This window comes from Agelaius tricolor, unplaced genomic scaffold (genome assembly GCF_023055355.1).
Source record: "Agelaius tricolor isolate 1412-34295 unplaced genomic scaffold, bAgeTri1.0.p SCAF_20, whole genome shotgun sequence".
Classification (NCBI taxonomy): Eukaryota; Metazoa; Chordata; class Aves; order Passeriformes; family Icteridae; genus Agelaius; species Agelaius tricolor.
Genome location: NW_027269280.1, coordinates 430,169 through 450,671, shown reverse-complemented (window position 1 = coordinate 450,671; position 20,503 = coordinate 430,169). Strand labels below are relative to the sequence as shown.

The window sequence follows — 20,503 nt, the reverse complement described above, 5'->3', positions numbered from 1 at the left end:
TCTGTAATAAGATGATGGAATAAAACTGATGACAGCATCAGAAAATTATATTTTTTAAACAAGGCTGTGTGGCTACATTAATGGAAATAAATAAAGTCCACAGAAATCTGTTGTTTTCAGTTGGAACTGATCCAGCCTGAGGTGGGAATGAATATATATATATATATATATATAATATTATGTATCTGATATAAGAAATCCAGATTTGTAACAGCCTCATTTGTGTTTGTGTTTCCCCAGGTGTGCAAGTGCTGCTCTCTTCAACACTTCCCTGGTCTCTGATGACAACCACAACAAACCCCTCTGTGGTAGGACAGAGCTCAGACCCCTCCATAATGGCACAACATGCAGAAATCAGAGTTACAGTGATTTACTCCTCACTGCCCCATTTCTGCTAATGGCACTTCTTTTCATACCCCACTTATAAGTGCCTTTGGACAGAAGTTTTAGCCACTATGGGAAGGTGGGAACACAAAGGAAATTCCCTGTTGAATAAGATATTTACTACATTAAAAAAAAAAAAAAAAAAAAAAGTAGCAACTTCTGAAGTATTACTGTTAACTTTGAAAATATAGGAGGCTAAAAACCATTTTGATAATTTTCCTTTTCCTTCCCTCCTTCCTTCCCTCCTTCGGCCCATACAGGTAATTTGGGATATTCTGTGCTGAATTGTGTCTCTGCTGAAGGCAGTACGAATAATTTGGGATATTCTGTGTTGAGTTGTGTCCCTCTTGGGGCCATACAGATAACCTGGCTGTCCTGTGCTGTTCTCTGCCCTGCTGAGGGCAATATGGATGATTTGGGATATGCTGTATGCCTGCTCAGGGCAGTGTGGATAACCTGGCTGTCCTGTGCTGTTCTCTGCCCTGCTGAGGGCAATATAGATAATTTGGGATATGTTGTATGTCTGCTGAGGGCAGTATGGATAATTTGGGATATGTTGAATATCTCCTGAGGGCAGTATGGATAACCTGGCTGTCCTGTGCTGTTCTCTGCCCTTCTGAGGGCAGTATGGATAATTTGGGATATGTTGTATGTCTCCTGAGGGCAGCATGGATAACCTGGCTGTCCTGTGCTGTTCTCTGCCCCACTGCAGCTCCCCACCGACGCCTACCAGCCCGTCCTGGCGGCGCTGAGCCAGCACAGGGGCAGCTCCCCCCCGGCCCTGTCCCTGCTGGGGCACCTGCAGAACGTGTCCTCCAGCCTGCCCAGCAAAGCCCTGGCCCAGCACACGGCCCTGAGCCTGGCCCAGGTGAGTGGGGCCCCAGGTGAGCTCCCAGGGGAGCCTGGTGTGTCCAGGGCAGCTTGGAGAGGCTCTGCTCGCTGCAGACAGCACCTGTGAAAAGAGCAGCGGCTCTTTAGGGAGCAGCAGGGGTTGAGCAGAGCTGAAATGTCTCTCTGAATGTCTGAAATCCCCCTGGAGATGTTCCTTTATGCCTTTGGACCTGTCCTGAGCAAGGAAGGCACTGGGGGGCTGGATCTCCTCTCCCAAACATCAAGGACAGGAGGAAATGGCCTCAGGTGGTGCCACGGGAGACTTCAGTTGGATTTTAGGGTAAAATCCTTTTCTGAAAGGGTTTCAAGCACTGGGGCAGCCTGCCCAGGGAGATGGGGAGTCACTGTCTCCTCTGAAATGGGCTCAAGGAGTTTATTTTATCCAGGCCATTCCACAGAGGGGGAAAAGCAAGCAGGTGTTTTCTGCAGTGTGAGCTGAACACAAGGGCCGTGTCCCACTAACATAAAGTTATAACAGTGCTGGAAAGTGATGGGCATCTAATTCCCCGATTCCAGCAGCTGCCAAGCCATTATTGCAGAAATCAGCTCTGGCCCTGCTGCTGATTGTTCCCCTAAGCCTGAGGGTAATTCCAGAGTGACAAGGGCGCTTTAGTCAGACAAAAAATACAAATAAACCTCCTGAAACCCACAGGGACAGCGCCTGAGAGACTGCGTTAAAAGCTTAGCATTTGCAAACTCTAAAGCTTGGATTTCACGGATCACAGTGTAATATGCAGCCAAAGCCCTTCTGAAAAGCTTTAATTCGCCGTTTCCTTTGTTTTCCCGGAATATTTCCGTGGCTGTGGCTGCAGCATCCTGCCCGACCCCGTACCTGCTTCCCACACCACTGCAGTCCCTGTCTGGGCTGCTCTGTGTGCCACCACAGCGATTTGCAGGCAGAAACGTGGGCCATGATTGTCTTTAGCAGAGCTGGTTTGGGACACAAATACAAGAGTCTGCTCATACACAGCAGCCCTGTCATCTGCCTGATTGATGTGAGGCTCTGCATTGTCTGCAGCTAATTCTGAGAGACAGCCACTGAGCCTGCATGAGATTTGCTGTGCAGTTATCTCTGCCTGATTGTGTACGCCTCACAGCACCAGGAAATTTGATTTAAGTGATGTGCAATAAACTCTCTGATTACTGACGCACATAATAATGAATCGCTTCTGACAAGTCTGACTTGGGTTTGTTATGTGGTGTCTTCCACATCTCACTGTGGAACTTCACTTATTCATTCTCTGAAGGCTTTTTAATGGGTGAGTTAAAGCTGGAAACGTGGGGTTTCTCTTTTAATTTTCAGTGCAGTTTTCTGTGCTCCCTTTTCCCCTTCCATGGCAGCAGGACTCCCCAGCCCTGTTGGGACAGAGCCTGTCCCACTCTGCAGTGCCCCAGGCCAGGCTGCACAGGGTGGAATCAGAGGATCTTTAAGGTCCCTTCCAAGCCTCCATGGTTCTACAGATGCCACACGAGCTTAGGTAAAACAGGAGAATAATTCCTTCAGCCTCGGTCCCGGGGTTTGCTCAGCTGTGGTGGCTGCACCTGGGCAGTTACACCGTGCTGGGGCTGCCAGTGAAATCATTGTCACCCTGGGAAGGGACACAGAACATGCTGAGGTGCAGCTGTGGCTGCAATGGGAGTGGGTTTGTCACCCCAACGTGACCCTGAGAAAATCCTGGCAGAGATCTGCCCTGCCAGGAGATGTAGCTGACCAATAAGAAATGGAGTTTTATTTGTCTTTCAGGCATTTTTAAAAGCTATTGAAGATTTCCTGTTACTGTCTGACTGGATTGATGGACCAGAGGTAAGAGAAATGGGCTCAGATTGGTGATTTCCCTCAGTTGCACAAATCCACATGATGATACTGAAATGGCTGTCACTATTATTTCACTTGCTGGGATTTTTTGGCACTATGACTTATTTTATCATCTGTCACTGATGAAAGACCTGCAGGGTGAATCCAGAAATTTCCTTTTGCTTGAATCTTAAGACAACACAGATTTCAGGAGAGAGAGCTTTTAAACTGAGAGAAGGAGAAGCTAAAGCACAGAGAGGTCTCATTGAAGCCCAAAATGCTTTTGAGACAAAAAGATGTCTAATTGATTTAAGTTCTTAGTGTCAGATCCTTGATCATCTCTGGTGTAAATGGATTTCAGATAAAACAGCTTTCCTTTTCACTGAAACATGCATTAACTCTGAGATTTTATGAATCAAGTTTCAGCCTGGAGGGTTAAAGTTGCTCTTCTGCTGAGGAGCATTTGAATAAAGATGAGAGAAAGGCTGAACTGCAGTGTCTCAGCTTGTGCTCGACCTGGTACCAATCTCTGGATGTTGTCAGAAACAATTCTGCCCGGTCCCTGGCCCTGTCCTGCTGAGTGCAGCTGGCCAGGGGCTGTGGGGCTGCTCTCCCTTGGCTGCTCCCTAAGCAGCATTTGGGAATTGCACTCGGGTGGCTCCGGGCTGGGCGGCACCTTCTGCAGGGAGGGTGGGAGCCCCTGGGCTGGGCAGGGACCCCAGTGTCCCCTGGGCTGTGCTCAGTCCCTGCTCACCCGTGTCTGTCTGTCCCTGCTCACCCGTGTCTGTCTGTCCCTGCTCACCCGTGTCTGTCTGTCCCTGCTCACCCGTGTCTGTCTGTCCCTGCTCACCCCCGTGTCTGTCTGTCCCTCCGCAGAGCCTCGCCGTGCTCAGCAGCCTGATCCACACCATCGACACGGTGCTGGCTCACCTGTCCCTGCACCTGGAGGGGAACTCACTGCCTCTGACCCTCGAGGGCTCCTCTCCTGTGGCAGGTGGGGCTGGCACGGCTGGCACAGCTGGTGGGGCTGGCACGGCTGGCACAGCTGGTGGGGCTGGCACAGCTGCCCCTGGTGGGGCTGGCACAGCTGGCACAGCTGGTGGGGCTGACACAGCTGGCACAGCTGCTCCTCTTCTCCTGAAGCCCCTGGGCCTGAGCTCTCCTTGCCAGCGCAGGGCCCAGCTTCTCATCCCTCTGAGGAATGCCAAAATGAGGTGATGGGCTCTGGCTGTGCCTGGCCTTCCCTGGGGTTGTTTGGGGGGGAATTCAGAGTTAGGATTATGTGTGAAGGGTTCAGTGATGCTGTGCTAATACAGTTAAAGGGCCTGGAGCTCATGTGCAGCTCCTGGAGGTTTGGGTGCTACAAAACCTTCATCTTCGCAATGGTTTTGCAAGAGACTGAAAATGATGGGAATAGTTTTGACCTTTTTGGAGAATTTTATTTTACTGCAGGTTAGCATCCTGGCACCTTAATCTGATCTGCATCTTTGGATGCTGCAGGTGCCAGGCACCCATCACTGCCTGCATCTCTCGCACAGGGGGTCTCAGGTGCAGGGCTCAGTGCCTGCAGGGCAGGGCAGCAGTGCTGCTGCTGCTCTGAGCCTGCCCCGGTGTTTAAACACAGGAATATTGAAATGGCTGCACAGCTCAGGGAGGCAGGTTAAGCAGCCAGGGGGTGCAGGGGCTGTGGGTGTGCTGATGTTTCTGTCTGGCCATCACAGATTATGCTGTGGTCAAAATGCACCCTCAGAGCCTGAACGTGTCCCACTATCGATTCCCATCCCGAGGGCACAGCTACGTCTCCATTCCCAGTGAGGCTTTCCATGGAAAAGGTAAGGAAGAGATTAAAGAGAGAACTGGACCCGTGTGCATGGGGTACCTGAAAAGGATTTTGCTGTAGAGCAGCTTTTGGTTCACTTTATTTTGCCAGGTAACTGATTTGGTCCCTGTGGATTGCACTGAGTCTGAGGAAGCAGCAGTGCTCCCGTCAGGCTAACGAGCAATTAATGTGGTGGAGTTTTCATACTAATTGGATTAATATTGAATAATGGGGCTGAACTACAGAGACTGAGGCCATTTAATTCTGACACATTTTTACATCAGAGAAGCCATAATTTCATAATTATTCTTTTTAATTATCTGAACTGGTTATTTTTAAGAAATTCTAGGATGTCAGGTCAGGTATTACCTATCCCTTCATGCAAAATTGGTCTTTTGTCTAAAATTAAACTGTAAAATTAGAGGCTTAAGCAATAGCAGCTACAGGAATGGAATGAAGATTAAGACTACGCTCATGGCAAAAAGGCAGAACTCAGAAATCCATACCTATGCAAAAATTGTAATAACCCCAAAAAGAAGCATGGCTAAAATCTGCACCTTTAGTCAAGACTCTAAAATAGCAATGTTAATTATCTGTGCTTTACTCAGAGGTTGAAGGAGCCCATTTACAAAAGCATCTACTTCCATTCTCAGATCTTTGAAAATGTGACTTCTGTGCCCCAAATTCCAACCCACATAATTTACCCACCCCGAGGCTTTTCTGCAGTCACCTCTGGAGAGGGATGGTCGGTCCCTCCTCCATAAAGTGCAAAGTTAGCTGAAAATAACCTGCAGTGAGAAATTCTCTGCTAATTGCTGAACTGTCTGCCTGAATGGTGCTGACAGCTTTGTTTCTTTGCACTGGCAGGGGCTCTGGCTGGAGACTGCAAGTCCTCCCAGGTTTGAGTAACTGTAATTGCAAACCAACTTTGGAATGCCAAAAATAGCATGTGAGGGGAGCTTTTCCCTTTCCCACTTCTACAGTTCCTCGCCATACAGGTTTTCTTTGATTTCCCTGAACATTGTTGTGCTTTGTACCTGAAACGATCCAGGGCATTAAATGCTTTACTCTTTTCCAGCTGAAGCTCACTTCTGAGCAATTTCAGCCTTCAGGCCACACTCCTACACTGTCCAGATGAGCTAACCTAAAAAAATCTGTTATTTCACCTTAAACAGCTGACACTAGAAGTACTTGGAACCAACAAAAGGGACAGTAAGAGACATCTGTGTGGCTCACTCTGAGAAAACACACCTCTGTCTCTGAGGGCAGTGAACTGCCTGGAATGTGGGCAGCAAGCAGCACTGGGGCTGATGGTTTGGGCTTGTTCAGCTCCAGCCTGTCTGTGCTGGGGCGCCTGGAGCCCCTGGGTCCTGCCCCCTTCCTGCTGCTGGGGGCTATAATTGCCAATTGGGGGATCAGCAGCTGGGTTTGGAGTGCAGCTGTGCAGCACAGGCATTTCTGGCTCTGTTTGCCCTGTGCTGTGCAGTGTGCTCAGCCCTTGTCACTGGGCACAGCCACCAGGGCCCTGCCAAGGCCAGGCTGGGCAGTGTCACAGGCATCTCTTATGGAAAATCCTTTCCTTAGGATCTTTCCTCCTGAGAAGCTGAGAGGCCTCAGGAACAAAATGCAAACAATGGTTATCTGCTGCTGTGGAATGCAACAGGTGCATCTGGGATTGGGCTCATGTGGTTGTTTCTAATTCATGGCCAATCACAGCCCAGCTGGCTCGGACAGAGAGCCGAGCCACAAACCTTTGTGATCATTCCTATTCTATTGTTAGCTAGGCTTCTGATGAAATCCTTTATTCTTTTAGTATAGTTTTAATATAATATATATCATAAAATAATAAATCAGCCTTCTGAAACATGGAGTCAGATCCTCGTCTCTTCCGCCATCCTGGGACCCCTGTGAACATGGTCACAGGGCAGGGCTGGGCAAGGCAGGGCCCTCAGTGAACAAGGGCTGCAGCCCTGGAAGGGTTCTCCTGCTTGGCACTGCTGCCCTGAGGAATAACCCTGCCCTGAGGAATAACCCTGTTCCCTCTCCCTGTTCCCAGCAATAACCCTGTTCTCTCTCCCTGTTCTCAGCAATAACCCTGTTCTCTCTCCCTGTTCTGGGGTATAACCCTGTTCTCTCTCCCTGTTCTCTCTCCCTGTTCTCAGCAATAACCCTGTTCCCTCTCCCTGTTCCCAGCAATAACCCTGTTCTCTCTCCCTGTTGTCTCTCCCTGTTCTGGGGTATAACCCTGTTCTCTCTCCCTGTTCCCTCTCCCAGTTCTCAGCAATAATCCTGTTCCCTCTCCACAGGCTGCATCACCATCGTGGGCCTGCTGTACCACAACATGCATCACTTCTTTAACAACATCAACCCCATGGACACCAGGTGAGTGCCTGGCTGCTCCAGGTGACCCCTCAGCCATTCCCAAAGGGCATTTCCCAGGCAGTGCAGGCTGTGCTGTTGGCTGTTCACACTCAGGTGGTCCCTAAATGGCATTGCCCAGTGATTACAGGCTGTGCTGCTGCCTGCCCTGCTCTCCCACAGGTGGCTCTGCCTCCAGTCTGCAATATTCTGTATATTTTACATGAGGAAATTGAGGCAGTAACTTACCAGAGCCCACGTTTTCCAAAGAGGGGGATCAATGCAATTTCTTAAGGTAATAAGATGTAATCTCAGTTTTTCAAAGGGAGAAAGAGAATTAAAATGATCCTGGCTCAGGTCAAAGTTCATTGAAGGTGCTGCATGTCAAAGCTCTGTGTTCTAATGCACTGTCAGCTCCTGGGGCTCTGGTACACAAATGGAACAGAGCTGTAGTCTTGGAGGGCATTCCCTGAAATCTCTGGGCAGGACAATCTGGAGATCCCTTCCTGCTCCCCTGAGCTGGGTTTGATTTCAGCACTCATTTCCAGAATGAAGGCTCTGCCCTGTCACAGGGTTAAAAAAAAAAATACAAAGTCACTGGAAAAGAAATGTTTCCTAGATTTCTACAATTAATTCAAGCTGCTTGAAATGCCTGCAGTGTGTCATGCACTACAAATCTTGTCCTTGAACCTGTAGGTCTGCCCAAACCAGCATCCCAAAAGGTAATAATTCAGGGAATGCTGCCTTAGCAATTCTTCCTCTGTGGAGCCAAACCCCAGGTACTCAAAGATGTTTTAAAAATAAGTATGCACTCCTCTTCTGCTTTTCTTTTTTGTGCTCTACTGTTATAACTTTTTTGCTTACTTTTCAGTAGAATAATTTTTTTCTCAGAGTAGTTTGTTTTAGAGAATTTCTTTTGTGTTCCTTCCACCACTGGGCTACTTAAACACCTGTAATTTGAAACCCACCCTTCTTCTTTTCTTGTGGTGGAAAACCAAAACCAAAACTCTTGGAGCTTTTGTGCTGTACAGACACAGAGCTATTTTCAGACTCCATAAATACCAGTTTCTAAGGGGAGCAGCTTTTGGTTCTTTACCCAGAGCAGATGAAACCCAGAATGTTCTGAGCCCCTCCTGCTGCTGTTCAGGGCAGTTTGTGTAAGTGTGGGGCTGGGTGAGGAAAGGCTTTGCCAATCTCCATTCCCTGCTGCTGGTGAGGGTTTGTCATGCTCCAAAATTCACCAAAGGGTCTCTGAAGGGAAAACAAGCAGAGCAAGGGTGTGGGAAAAGCATCCAGGCTCTTAATCTGGGTAGGAGAAACCTCAGACTGTTGGATAATGAGTTTAACTTCACAAATCCCTATCTCAACTGAAATTTGTTGTATCAGAGCAGCAAATTCTGCCTTGAGATGAACAAGTCCCATTCCATGCTGGTTTCTGGGAGCAGAAGTAATCTCTGATGCTGATGGGGTTTTTAAGGTCAGGACTGAGGGGTTGTGCTAAATGAGTTCTGTTCTGTGACAAGGAGCTGGGTGCAGTTATTTCAGCCTCTGACGTGAGGGTTTTTGGGGTTTTTCTGAAATAAAAATAAGAAACCACTGCAGACAGGTGGTGGGTGCAAACAAGGTGGTTTTTCATTTGTTTCCAGCTGGCCCTTTCTGGGTGGGCTGTGTTTGGGAACCCAGGCTGGTGGTTAATTCACCCAGGCTCCCATTTCTCCTGGTAAAATCCATTCCTCCACTGCCCAAGGCACAGGTGACAGCAGTCATTTATTTAATCCTGCAGTTTGTTACTGAGAGGGTAAAAAAGTCTACCCTGAAACCAAATGGATCTCAGTTCCTCCTGAATGTGTGAAAATGCCAAACTCATAAGTTTTACCTTAAAATAAGGGCTCTTATGTACTGCAAAATTACTTCCCCCTAGAATAAATTCATTTCCAGGTCTAATCAGCTGTTCAGTCCAGTTCAGCTGTGTGTGCTCTGACCTGTCTTTCCCTCTAACAAATGTAACTGGACATCATCTATTTTTCAAGGTGAAGCTATAAATCACCTCTAAATACATTCCTGTGTTTATTTTGTGCATTTTGTCGGTGTGTCTCACACACTGATTTATCTGTTTGACCAGCCAGAGCCTGCAAGTCTCCTCCTCACTTTCAGGAAATTGTTTGGATCCCTCCTTAGGATTCTCCCTGATTCCCTCAAACCCTTCCAGCAAGGCTTGAGAACCTTCACCAAGGGTGAAGGAGGAGCTTTGCTGGCAGTCCCCAGTGTCCAGAGCTGTCCCCATCCTTTACAGGTGTCCAGAGCTGTCCCCATCCTTTGTCCCCATCCTTTACAGGTGCCCAGAGCTGTCCCCATTCTTTGTCCCCATCCTTTACAGGTGCCCAGGGCTGTCCCCATCCTTTGTCCCCATCCTTTACAGGTGCCCAGAGCTGTCCCCATCCCTTACAGGTGTTCAGGGCTGTCCCCATCCTTTGTCCCCATCCTTTACAGGTGTTCAGGGCTGTCCCCATCCTTTACAGGTGCGTGGCCTCTGCTCCTGTGGGACCTCTGGGGCCAGACCTGGCTGCCCTGGGGGAACTTGAAGGGAACAAGGAGGGTCTGTGTCCTTTGCTGTTATGTATGAGCTAAACCCAGTGGTTATTCTGTCCCTTAACATGTTTGCTTCTCCCCAAGGATTGCTGGAGCTGCTGCCTACAGGGGCTCCCTGATCTCAGCCAGCAGCTTCCTCATCTCCATCAAGGTGGAGCCTGTGCCCCAGCTGTCCTACAACCTGTCAGGCTCTCCCCTCATCACCATCCAGCTCAGCCACACCCTGGTGAGTGTCATGGAGCTGCTGCTCTGGGCTGTGCAGAATCTCCGTGCCTGGGACTGTTTCTTGGTGCTTCTCCCATGAGTTTTGAGGGCATTTTACTTCTCCTATGATTTTTGTGGGCGTTTTTAGCGGCAGTTCAGTTGCCATTCGTGGCTGCCACATTTCTCTTTTCCCCAGCATTGTGGTTTCTTTCTCCCCACTGCCAAAGGCTGCTGGGTGCCCAGGCAGCTGGAGCCCCTGTCTGTGTGTTTGTGTGTGTGTGTGTGTGTGCTCTGGTGTGTGTGTGTGCTCTGGTGTGTTTGTGTGTGTGTGTGTGTGCTCTGGTGTGTGTTTGTGTGTGTGCTCTGGTGTGTGTTTGTGTGTGTGCTCTGGTGTGTGTTTGTGTGTGTGCTCTGGTGTGTGTTTGTGTGTGTGCTCTGGTGTGTTTGTGTGTGTGTGTGTGTGCTCTGGTGTGTGTTTGCTCTGTGTGCTCTGGTGTGTTTGTGCCCTGTGTGTCTGTGCAGCCTGCAGCACACTGGGGTGAAGTGCTGCTTTCCTTTCCCACTGGGGTGCTCAATAACAATTCCCTTGTGGTTTTTGCTTTTTGATCCTGGTCCACACTGAGATAACTGAGGGGATTTGATGGTTTGGTGTCGGTGGAATGGGGGAGTTCAGGCTCTGAGGTGCTGAGAGGGGGCAGTGCAGCATCTCTGACCCACTTACAGCTGTGGATGGGAGCAGCAAGGAAAGATTTAAATTCTTAAACGTTTCCTAGAATACATCTCTTAGATGTTCTCCTGAATATTTTATCATATTTTCCTTTTAAAGCTATTTTCAAGCTGGTTTCTCTGCTTTCTGTTGGGCTCTTGGTAAGGCTGGAGCAGAAGCAGGGAGGATCCCTGAGGCCTAGGAGTGAAATGTGCTGTTTTGCTGACATTTTCCAAACTGAGCGCTCCCAAATGTCCCCAGAGGCCTCTTAGAGGTGGGCACTTGTGAAGAGTGAGTTTTGCATAGATCATTTCCAAAATGCACTTTGCTGTTCGTGCCCAGGCTCTCCCTGTGCTGCAGAGGTGATGATTCACTGGCAGGCTCCTGCATGAACCTGTGGTTTTTGCTTTTCTGGGACACAGGAGCGCTGCATTTGTCAGGCATCTCTCTGCTGCAGGCAGCAGAACCCCTGAGGAGGGGGAATGGTGGATGGTGTTAGGAAAATTAATCCACAAACACCAAAAAGGAGACAGAGGAGCCCTTTCTGGCTTTATCCGAATAGAGGAGAGGCCATGGGGCATTCCCCTGGGATCTCTCCAGTTTTTGGAGGATGCAGCCTCATTTTATCCCAATTTCCCAGCCACATTTTGAAACACAAGGTATTCCAAGTGGGGACTAATTAATTAATTAGGGAAGGGTACAGGGAGTATCTGTCAGTGCTGTGTCAGTGCTTCCCTTGGCAGAGAGCAGCGTGGGGCAGAGCTGGGCTGTGGGGCTGAGAACTCGCCCCAGAGCTAATAAAAACCGGTTAATTCAGGTTAATTCAGGTTAATTCAGGTTAATTCAGGTTAATTCATGGGCCAGGGGGAGCAGGCTGGGCTCTGCTGGGGCCATTGGCTGTAATTGCAGCACAGCCTCTGTGAACACTGAATGTATTTCGTTGCTCTTTTTCATCAGCAAAATTTTGCCTGAGTTAAGTCCTCTAAGAGACAATTTAATACTCTAAATTGCAATGGTCTGTTGCTATTCAGGAGGGCTTCAGGGACAGACAGACATTTCTTTGACAGATGTAAAAGGTGGTGATGCTCTGCTCTTACCAGCCCAGTGAGTTACTGTGTCCAGAGCACAGAAATTCAGAGAAATCCCCAGAACCACCTCCAGGGCCTGGGGAGGATGTGGAGACTGAGGGGCCTTGGGGCTGGAGGCAGCTCAGTCCTAACCTGTCCAGAGGCAACTGCACATTCTGTGAAATGATTATCTGAAAAAAATCTGTTTCCAGCAAGATGTTTTTCATAGCAGGAACAACTGGAGAAGCACTAACATTTCACTGCTGTGATCCAAGAAATTACAGCACAGGGCAGAAATTCAGGAGAGATGAATTTCAAGGCTGAAATGCAGCACGATGTGCTCTGGAAAAAGTCAGACGAGGAAATGGTGTCAAACAGCACCAGTGTTTTGTAGGACCCACATGGCTGCATAGCACAGCTACACAGCATCAGCCCAGGCTGCAGGTCCAGCCTGACACAGCTGCAGCTGATGTAACACACAGCTTTGTCAGGAAAATGAATCCACAAACACCAGGGGTTTATGTCCAAAAAGGAGACAGAGGAGCCCTTTCTGACTTTATTCCAATACAGGGAGAGGCCATGGGGCATCCCCTGGGATGTCTCACATTTTTGGTGGACACAGCCTCCCTTTCTATCCCAATTTCCAGCCACATTTCCCTTCTCTCTTTCCCCATTTCTGAGGTACTTGAGAGGTTCAGACTCCCCAAAACACCTGATACCAGAGATTCCCCTCTAATGTACAACCCTCCCCTTTTAGTTTTTAATTCTTACGGAATTTAGGGGTTTTTCCTCCCCACTGTTTCTTTCATCTTTGAATGTCTAATTTCATTTATCAGCAAACCTATAATTTATTTGTAAAAGCAAAATCTCTTATTCCATTCATCAATCAGTGGAATCCTTCCCATGGTTTCTTTTATCTCCCAGTGCTGGTTTTATCCACCAGCTTGTTTGGAAAGACAAATCTGCTATTCCTCTCCTTTTGTAGCTGTAAATCCTTGTGTTTCAGGCAGCTTTCAGCTGTGGGAGCAGCAGCAGGGCGTAAATCCAGGCATGTTTGGTACAAAGAGGGCCCAGGACTGCAGGGACACTGCAGTGGTGGCACAGGAGGGCAGCAGTCCCAGCCTGGGTGCTGCTCTGTGATCCCTCACTCCTGACTGGCACTCCAGAGAAAACTGCCTCACATCTGGAGCACAACTTCTTGTACACTCGTTTCAAGCACTTGGAGCTTTCTCCAGGGCTTTGTTTTCTCATTGCTCTTTGCAGAAGAGGAACATGTGCAGCTGCAGTTTTGGAGAGTTATGAGCTCCTGGCTGCTGCACCCTCTGTGAGAATTCTCTGGTGAAGATGAGATGCAAATTGGGAATTCTTAATGCAGCTGCTTTTCCCTCAAATGTAGTTTGGGGCAGTTCCACTTTGAAGAATTGTTTGGTTCTGGGAAAAAAAGGCATGTTTTACTAAGATACTGCAAGTCAGGACTAATTCAGCATTGTTCCATCTCAGTGGTGGTCCATTTTAACAAACACAATGCTTGGGGAGCTGAGAGGTGCTCATCTTTCCTGCCGTGTTCTCACACTGAATCCTTAAACAGCGGCTCCTCTCCTCTTGGTGAGGAGCTGCCTCTGCTCTCCCCCTTTGTGCAGCGAGTGCTTCCCACCAGGACCCTGCTGGGGCCTTTCCCTTCACCAGGGAGGCTTCAGCAGCTTCTCCTCTCCATTATCATCATCTCCTTCCTTCAGCAGCTTCTCCTCTTGATTATCAGCTCCTCCCTCCATCAGCCTCTCCTCTCCATCACCATCAGTCCCTTCCTTCAGCAGCTTCTCCTCTTGATTATCAGCTCCTTCCTCTATCAGCCTCTCCTCTCCATTGTCATCAGTCCCTTCCTTCAGCAGCTTCTCCTCTTGATTATCAGCTCCTTCCTCTATCAGCCTCTCCTCTCCATTGTCATCAGCCCCTTCCTTCAGCAGCTTCTCCTCTCCATCATCATCAGCTTCTTCCTTCAGCAGCTTCTCCTCTGGATTACCAGCTCCTTCCTTCCTTCAGTAGCTTCTCCCAATTACATCTCCTTCCTTTAGCATCTCCTCTCCATTATCTCCTTCCTTCAGCAGCTTCTCCTCTCCATTATCAGCTTCTCCTCTATCAGCCTCTCCTCTCCACTATCATCAGCTTCTCCTCTTGATTATCAGCTCCTTCCTCTATCAGTCTCTCCATTATCATCAGCAGCTTCTCCTCTGGATTACCAGCTCCTTCCTTCCTTTAGCATCTTCTCCTCTCGATTATTATCAGCTCCTTCCTTCAGCAACTGCTGCTTCCAGTCCCTCTCCTGTTCCTGGTGCCCTCTCCCGCTCTGTCCCTGGCTCTCCCAGTCCCTCTCCTGTTCCTGGTGCCCTTTCCCGCTCTGTCCCTGGCTCTCCCAGTTCCTCTCCTGCTCTGTCCTTGCTCTCCCAGTCCCTCTCCTGCTCTGTCCCTGGCTCTCCCAGTCCCTCTCCTGTTCCTGGCTGTCCTGCAGGAGCTGCAGGAACATCTCAGCATTGGGGGATGCTGCCCTGCAGGCACCTCAGCCCTTCTCCTCAAAGTCAGCCTCGTTCACAAACCACTCCTCACTTGTCCCCTCTCACTGAGCTTTGAATGAGGCAGGGGGACTTTGCCTGAAAACTCACCCCAACCTCCTCCTCTTCTCTCTCATTTTCCTGGCCAGGCCACACCTGAGGTTTGTTTAATATCATTGCTGATAAGAAAATAAAACAAGGGAAGAAGCAATTCCCGTTGGTACACAAATATTGGTGCTACCCTGAGAGAGGCAAATCAATGTGGAGCCAATTAATTTTGATGGCAAGTTAAGTGTTGGCTAATTTATATATCGATTGAGGAAAAGCAATGAATCTTGCCCACATCTGCAGAACAAAGGTAGAATTTTTCAGTGGATGGACTTTGACAGAGAGAACTGGACTAAAATACAATTGAAACTGTGACTCTTGCAGAATGTACCACAATTAAGCAAAAAGAAACAATAATAATGCAGCTCATGATTTTAAAATCAATGCAAAGTTTGGCACTGTGTTACACAAGTGAAATCCTTGCTGTAAGGAATTCTCCCCTGAGTCAGAAGGGCTGAGCACTGGCACTGCAGAGAGGAGGAGATGGCACAGCTGGGGTTTGTTCCCTCCCCACTGCCCATTTCCCCTGGCACTGGAGCTGCTCTCCTGGTGGGTAATGACATTTGCAGCCAGGAGGGCTTGGGGTGGTTGTTCTGGCAGGAAATGTGCAGCTGCTGAGGGGGGATTCTCCCTTCCTGGCAGAAAAAGAGGAGCAGAGTCCTTCCCAGTCCGTGCCAGCTGAGGAGGCAGCAGGGGCTGGCTCAGGGCACGTTCCTGGCAGGACAGGGAGGAGCTGCCTTGGGGGAGCTGAGCAAGCTCTGCATTGCTGCCACTGCTGCATTACTGCCACTGCTGCATTACTGCCACTGCTGAATTACTGACAACTCTGCATTGCTGCCAGTGCTGCATTACTGACAACTCTGCATTGCTGCCAGTGCTGCCAGCTCTGCATTGCTGCCAGTGCTGCGTTACTGCCAACTCTGCATTGCTGCCAGTGCTGCATTGCTGCCAGTGCTGAATTACTGACAACTCTGCATTGCTGCCAGTGCTGCATTACTGACAACTCTGCATTGCTGCCAGTGCTGCCAGCTCTGCATTGCTGCCAGTGCTGCGTTACTGCCAACTCTGCATTGCTGCCAGTGCTGCATTGCTGCCAGTGCTGAATTACTGACAACTCTGCATTGCTGCCAGTGCTGCCAGCTCTGCATTGCTGCCAGTGCTGCGTTACTGCCAACTCTGCATTGCTGCCAGTGCTGAATTACTGACAACTCTGCATTGCTGCCAGTGCTGCATTACTGCCAGTGCTGCCAGTGCTGCATTGCTGCCAGTGCTGCATTACTGCCAACTCTGCATTGCTGCCAGTGCTGAATTACTGTCAGCCCTGCACTGCTGCCAGTGCTGCATTATTGCCAACTCTGCACTGCTGCCAGCCCTGCATTGCTCCCTCCTCTGCACTCCTGCATTGCTCTCCATGCCCCAGGGCTGGCACAGCCCCAGGCTGGGCTCTCCATGCCCCAGGGCTGGGCTCTCCATGCCCCAGGCTGGCACTCACGGCCCCAGGCTGGGCACTCACAGCCCCAGGCTGTCACTCCATGCCCCCAGGGCTGGCACTCAGCCCCAGGCTGGGCTCTCCATGCCCCAGGGCTGGCACTCACGGCACCAGGCTGGGCTCTCCATGCCCCAGGCTGGGCTCTCCATGCCCCCAGGGCACTGCAGCTGCTCCTCCCTGGCTCCCAGGAGGCAGTGCAGGAACTGGCTGCCCAAGCAGACAGCTAATTAACCAACCTGCAAGGAAAAACTGTCCCGTGGCACTTCAGATGGGTTCACAGTAAACTGGGTGTGAGTTATGCTGCTCCTTGTCAGCATTTTCTACAGCAGAATTCTTACTTGCCTGAGGACGTTTTAAATAATTCCAATAGCAAGAGCTCCAGGAGCCAGCGCTGTCTGTATTCCTCATCTCTTGTTTCTGTCTGCTATGATAATTCACATCAAATGCAGCTTGAATAGACAGCAAAAGAATAACTTTGGAGAAAGCACCAGACACACCAGGGAATTTCCTTTTCCTGAGTGATTTTGTAATTATTCAGCCACACTGGTGGAATCTTACTGATTCCCAATTGTCCTTAGGGATGCCAATTCTACTCTCAAAAAGATTTGGAATGTCAGATTTGGGAGAAAGCTTTTGTTTGTTTCTTTGTGTTTTTTTCCACCTTGACCTAAAAATAAGTTTTCTTGATTTTTGCATGTGGCAGGCATATGGTAATTTTTTAGGAGTATTACTTAAAGCCCCTCAGAACTGGATTGATTTTTCTTTATCAAGAAAGTCAGCTTTGCAGTGCAATGCTATTCATTTGCACTCCAAGTAATTAAAAAGCCAGAACAGTATTGAGTTTTTCTTCTAACCTCTGATTTCTCAGTTTCACCTTCTGGGTAATGGTTGCTTTGTGAGTCATACAAAACTTTTCCCCTAGATTTATTCAGTGTTGGAGTCCTGATTTCCATTGTTTTGATACATGAAACTCTTTGTATGGACATGATCTATTTCCTAGTCAAAGGCTTTTGTTTGCTCTTGCTCAAGGTGGGGAGAAAGCATCTTTATAGAAATGGGCTCCATCTTTATAGAAATGGGCTCCATCTTTATAGAAATGGGCTCTATCATTGCAGACATGGGCTCCATCTTTATAGAAATGGGCTCCATCATTACAGAAATGGGCTCCATCATTACAGAAATGGGCTCCATCTTTATAGAAATGGGCTCCATCATTGCAGAAATGGGCTCCATCATTATAGAAATGGGCTCCATCATTGCAGAAATGGGCTCCATCATTATAGAAATGGGCTCCATCATTATAGAAATGGGCTCCATCATTATAGAAATGGGCTCCATCATTGCAGAAATGGGCTCCATCTTTACAGAATGGAGCACCTGGGGCAGGTGGGGATTCCTGGGGCCCTGGGGCAGCTCCAGCCCAGCTCCAGGGCTCTGTGTGTGGCAGGGACAGCCCTGCCCTTCCCCAGGTAGGGGTTCCTGGGGCGGGTGGGGGTTCCTGGAGCACCTGGGGCAGCTCCAGCCCAGCTCCAGGGCTCTGTGTGTGGCAGGGACAGCCCTGCCTTTCCCCCTGCAGGGCATCTCCTGCCTCGGTCCTTTCGTGGTTTCTCTCTAGGGCTGAAATGCACAGGGATGCAAAAGCAGCTGGGGGATGAAAAGGGAAGTTGTGTGCAAATAGTTCAGGATCAAACCCCACAAAATCCTCTGAGGGCAGCAGGGAGGGAGCAAGCTCCTCCAAAATGTGTTATTAATAACACTGATCATTATTTTAAGGAACAAGTGACCTTACACTTATCTAACCACCTTGAAGTACGTGATGTCACTTTAAATAATGTATTTCACAGTGAACCACACAAACATCAGACCCAAATATGCCCTGTGAACATAAAACATGAGAAATGATAGAAGAATTTCCCATAAAAAATTTATGAAGAATTTGCAGAGACTTAGTGCTTTATTGTGGTAAATTCTGTACCAAAGGGAACAAAAGCATAAGTTCAGTATGTAGTATATTTCTATATTGTATATTTTGATTCTTCATAGTCTGCAGACTGATTAGCTTCTTACTTCTCTCTGTTTGTGTATTTTTTTAGATCCCAGAAGTAGATTTACATATTTGAGCTCGTTCTCTGGCTTTCTCTTGAGGAAAGTTAGAACTCAGTGTATATTGTCTAAAAAAAAAAACCAAACCACATAAATATTCTTCCACTTCAGAAAAAAAAAAAAATTGATTTTTCTTCCTGCATCTATCAACTAGCCAGCAGAAAACAAATGTACTGGCAAGAATATTTAACAGAGCAGCAAATTTTAAGTGGTTACAGAAGACTGTTCCTGGAAGGCAGACTCCAAATAGGAAGCTGTGACCTTTTTTCCTAGGTATCCACTATTTTTTGGATGTTTTATACATAATTGCCTGACTCTGTCTTCACTGTGGATATGTTGAAACACTTTGAGATTTACTGGATTACATATAGTGATCAAATGTTTAAAGGCAATTAATCAACACAAGGGCTCTGTTCCAGTGCTTCCTCTCAAAAAGCAGCTTTTCCCTTACCCTTTCCTGCTCACACGTTTCACCCTGATATCTGCTGGTGTGCAAGTCCTGTAGAACACAATCTCATTCCTTGGTATCTGAGCTTCTGTGTCTTTCTCCTCGTATTTTCTTCTGATTCATTGAGGAATTTCACTTCCAGGCTTTTTGCTCTAACTCTGCAGTGCATCAGTGCTGGCCAGGAGTTGGTGAGTTACCCCTTGGGGTAGCCAATTGTCTATTTGGATAGCCAGTTACCCATTTGGGTAGCCAGTTACCCATTTGGGTAGCCAATTACCCCTTTGAGTAGCCAGTTACCCATTTGGGTAGCCAGTTACCCCTTTGAGTAGCCAGTTACCCATTTGGGTAGCCAGTTACCCCTTTGAGTAGCCAGTTACCCCTTTGAGTAGCCAGTTACCCCTTTGAGTAGCCAGTTACCCCTTTGAGTAGCCAGTTACCCCTTTGAGTAGCCAGTTGCCCCTTTGAGTAGCCAGTTACCCCTTTGGGTAGCCAGTTACCCCTTTGGGTAGCCAGTTACCCCTTTGAGTAGCCAGTTGCCCCTCTGGAGAGCCATTTGCCTGTGTCTGAGTGAAGCTGCTCCCTGGCTGCATTGGAGCCCTGGCTCAGGCTGTGCCTGGGTGTGGGTTTGCATCTGAGCCCCCCCTGTCCGTGAGCTCTCTGTGTTTGCCCAGCAGCCCAGGGCTCCAGGGCAGCCATGGAGAGACATCAGAGCACTTGTTCAAAGGCTTTGGCTGAGTTTTTCCTACTTGTCATGGCTGATAAAGGAACCTGGAGCAGAAGCCTCTCACTGAAGCCCTCGCTGTGTGTCTGCTTGGCTGCTGAGCAGCCCTGCCAGGGGAGCTCCCTGCTGGGACATTCCTGGGGGAGCGCTTGGGATGCACCAAGGAACCAGAGGTGCTCTTTGTGCCTGGTGGAAAGACTGCACAGATGAGAAATGGAGATTGATATTTGTAATGACAGGAGTTTGGATTAGTTGCTGAGGAAAAGTTGCCCCATTTTGGATTTTCTGTAGTGTGCAGTTTTCTAAGCCTAAGGAATGCATTTAGAAAGAGAAAAAGTTAAAAGGGAATGATACCATAAAAGTCCTTTATTTTCCCCATATTCCTTCTTGCATGACTGAACTAGGTTTTATATGTTTTGATGATACCACAAATGTGACATTTCAGCCGAGAGCTATAGAGCCCTGGAAATAAAAATGTGTCCTGGAAGCACTGATGGATCTCTGACAGGGCTGGAGCTTCCAAACTAATGGGAAATGATGACAAGCCCTGCACACAAAATGAATGGGCTCAGCCTGAGCTGCAGCCTCTCTCATTTGCCTGGCACTGCTCTGGGCAGGAATTGTCCCAGAGCCCTGGGATGATGATTGTCAGTGCAGTGACTGTCTGTGCAGTGATTGTCTGTGCAATGATTGTCAGTGCAGGAATTGTCCCAGAGCTCTGCGGTGATGATTGTCAGTGCAGTGACTGTCTGTGCAGTGATTGTCTGTGCAGGAATTGTCCCAGAGCTCTGGGGTGATGATTATCAGTGCAGGAATTGTCCCAGGGCCCTGGGGTGATGTTGTCAGTGCAGGACACTGTCCCAGAGCCCCAGGTGGGGTCTCTGAGCAGAGATGAGGATGTGTCCCCCAGCTGCACGTTGTGGCAGGCTGCAGCCCCCAGAACCGAGTGTCCCTGCAGTGCCACAGCTCTGGGCAGGGCTCAGGGCTGGGATGCTGCTTTTGGCCAGGTAAAGAAGCAGCAGGAGCCAGGCTGAGCCTGCACTGCCAGCAGGGAATGGGAATGCTGCCCTTGGCCCTGGGTGGGGCAGGGAGGGATCATCCCTGTGCCAGTGTCCCCTCCCTGTGCCAGTGTCCCCTCTCTGTGCCTGTCCCTGTCCCTCCTCTCTGTGCTGCTGAGCTGGCCTGGGAGGTGGCTCAGCCACGTTCAGCTGAGGGCTCTGAAGGACACTACACAGAGAGCAATATTTCCAATATTTCATGTTTTGTACACAGCAT

At 48.8% G+C, this 20,503-nt stretch overlaps 1 protein-coding gene across 1 annotated transcript in view; it reads left to right on the top strand.

Moving 5' to 3' along the window:
• ADGRD1 (adhesion G protein-coupled receptor D1) overlaps positions 1 to 20,503 on the top strand; it is a 117,110-nt gene that overhangs the window by 13,597 nt on the left and 83,010 nt on the right. Inside the window, exons 7-13 of the mRNA XM_071444938.1 lie at positions 241 to 308; positions 1,097 to 1,252; positions 3,020 to 3,079; positions 3,947 to 4,064; positions 4,792 to 4,902; positions 7,196 to 7,271; positions 9,921 to 10,062. Coding sequence (XP_071301039.1) covers positions 241 to 308; positions 1,097 to 1,252; positions 3,020 to 3,079; positions 3,947 to 4,064; positions 4,792 to 4,902; positions 7,196 to 7,271; positions 9,921 to 10,062 — 731 coding nt within the window. The remainder of the gene's footprint in view (positions 1 to 240; positions 309 to 1,096; positions 1,253 to 3,019; positions 3,080 to 3,946; positions 4,065 to 4,791; positions 4,903 to 7,195; positions 7,272 to 9,920; positions 10,063 to 20,503) is intronic.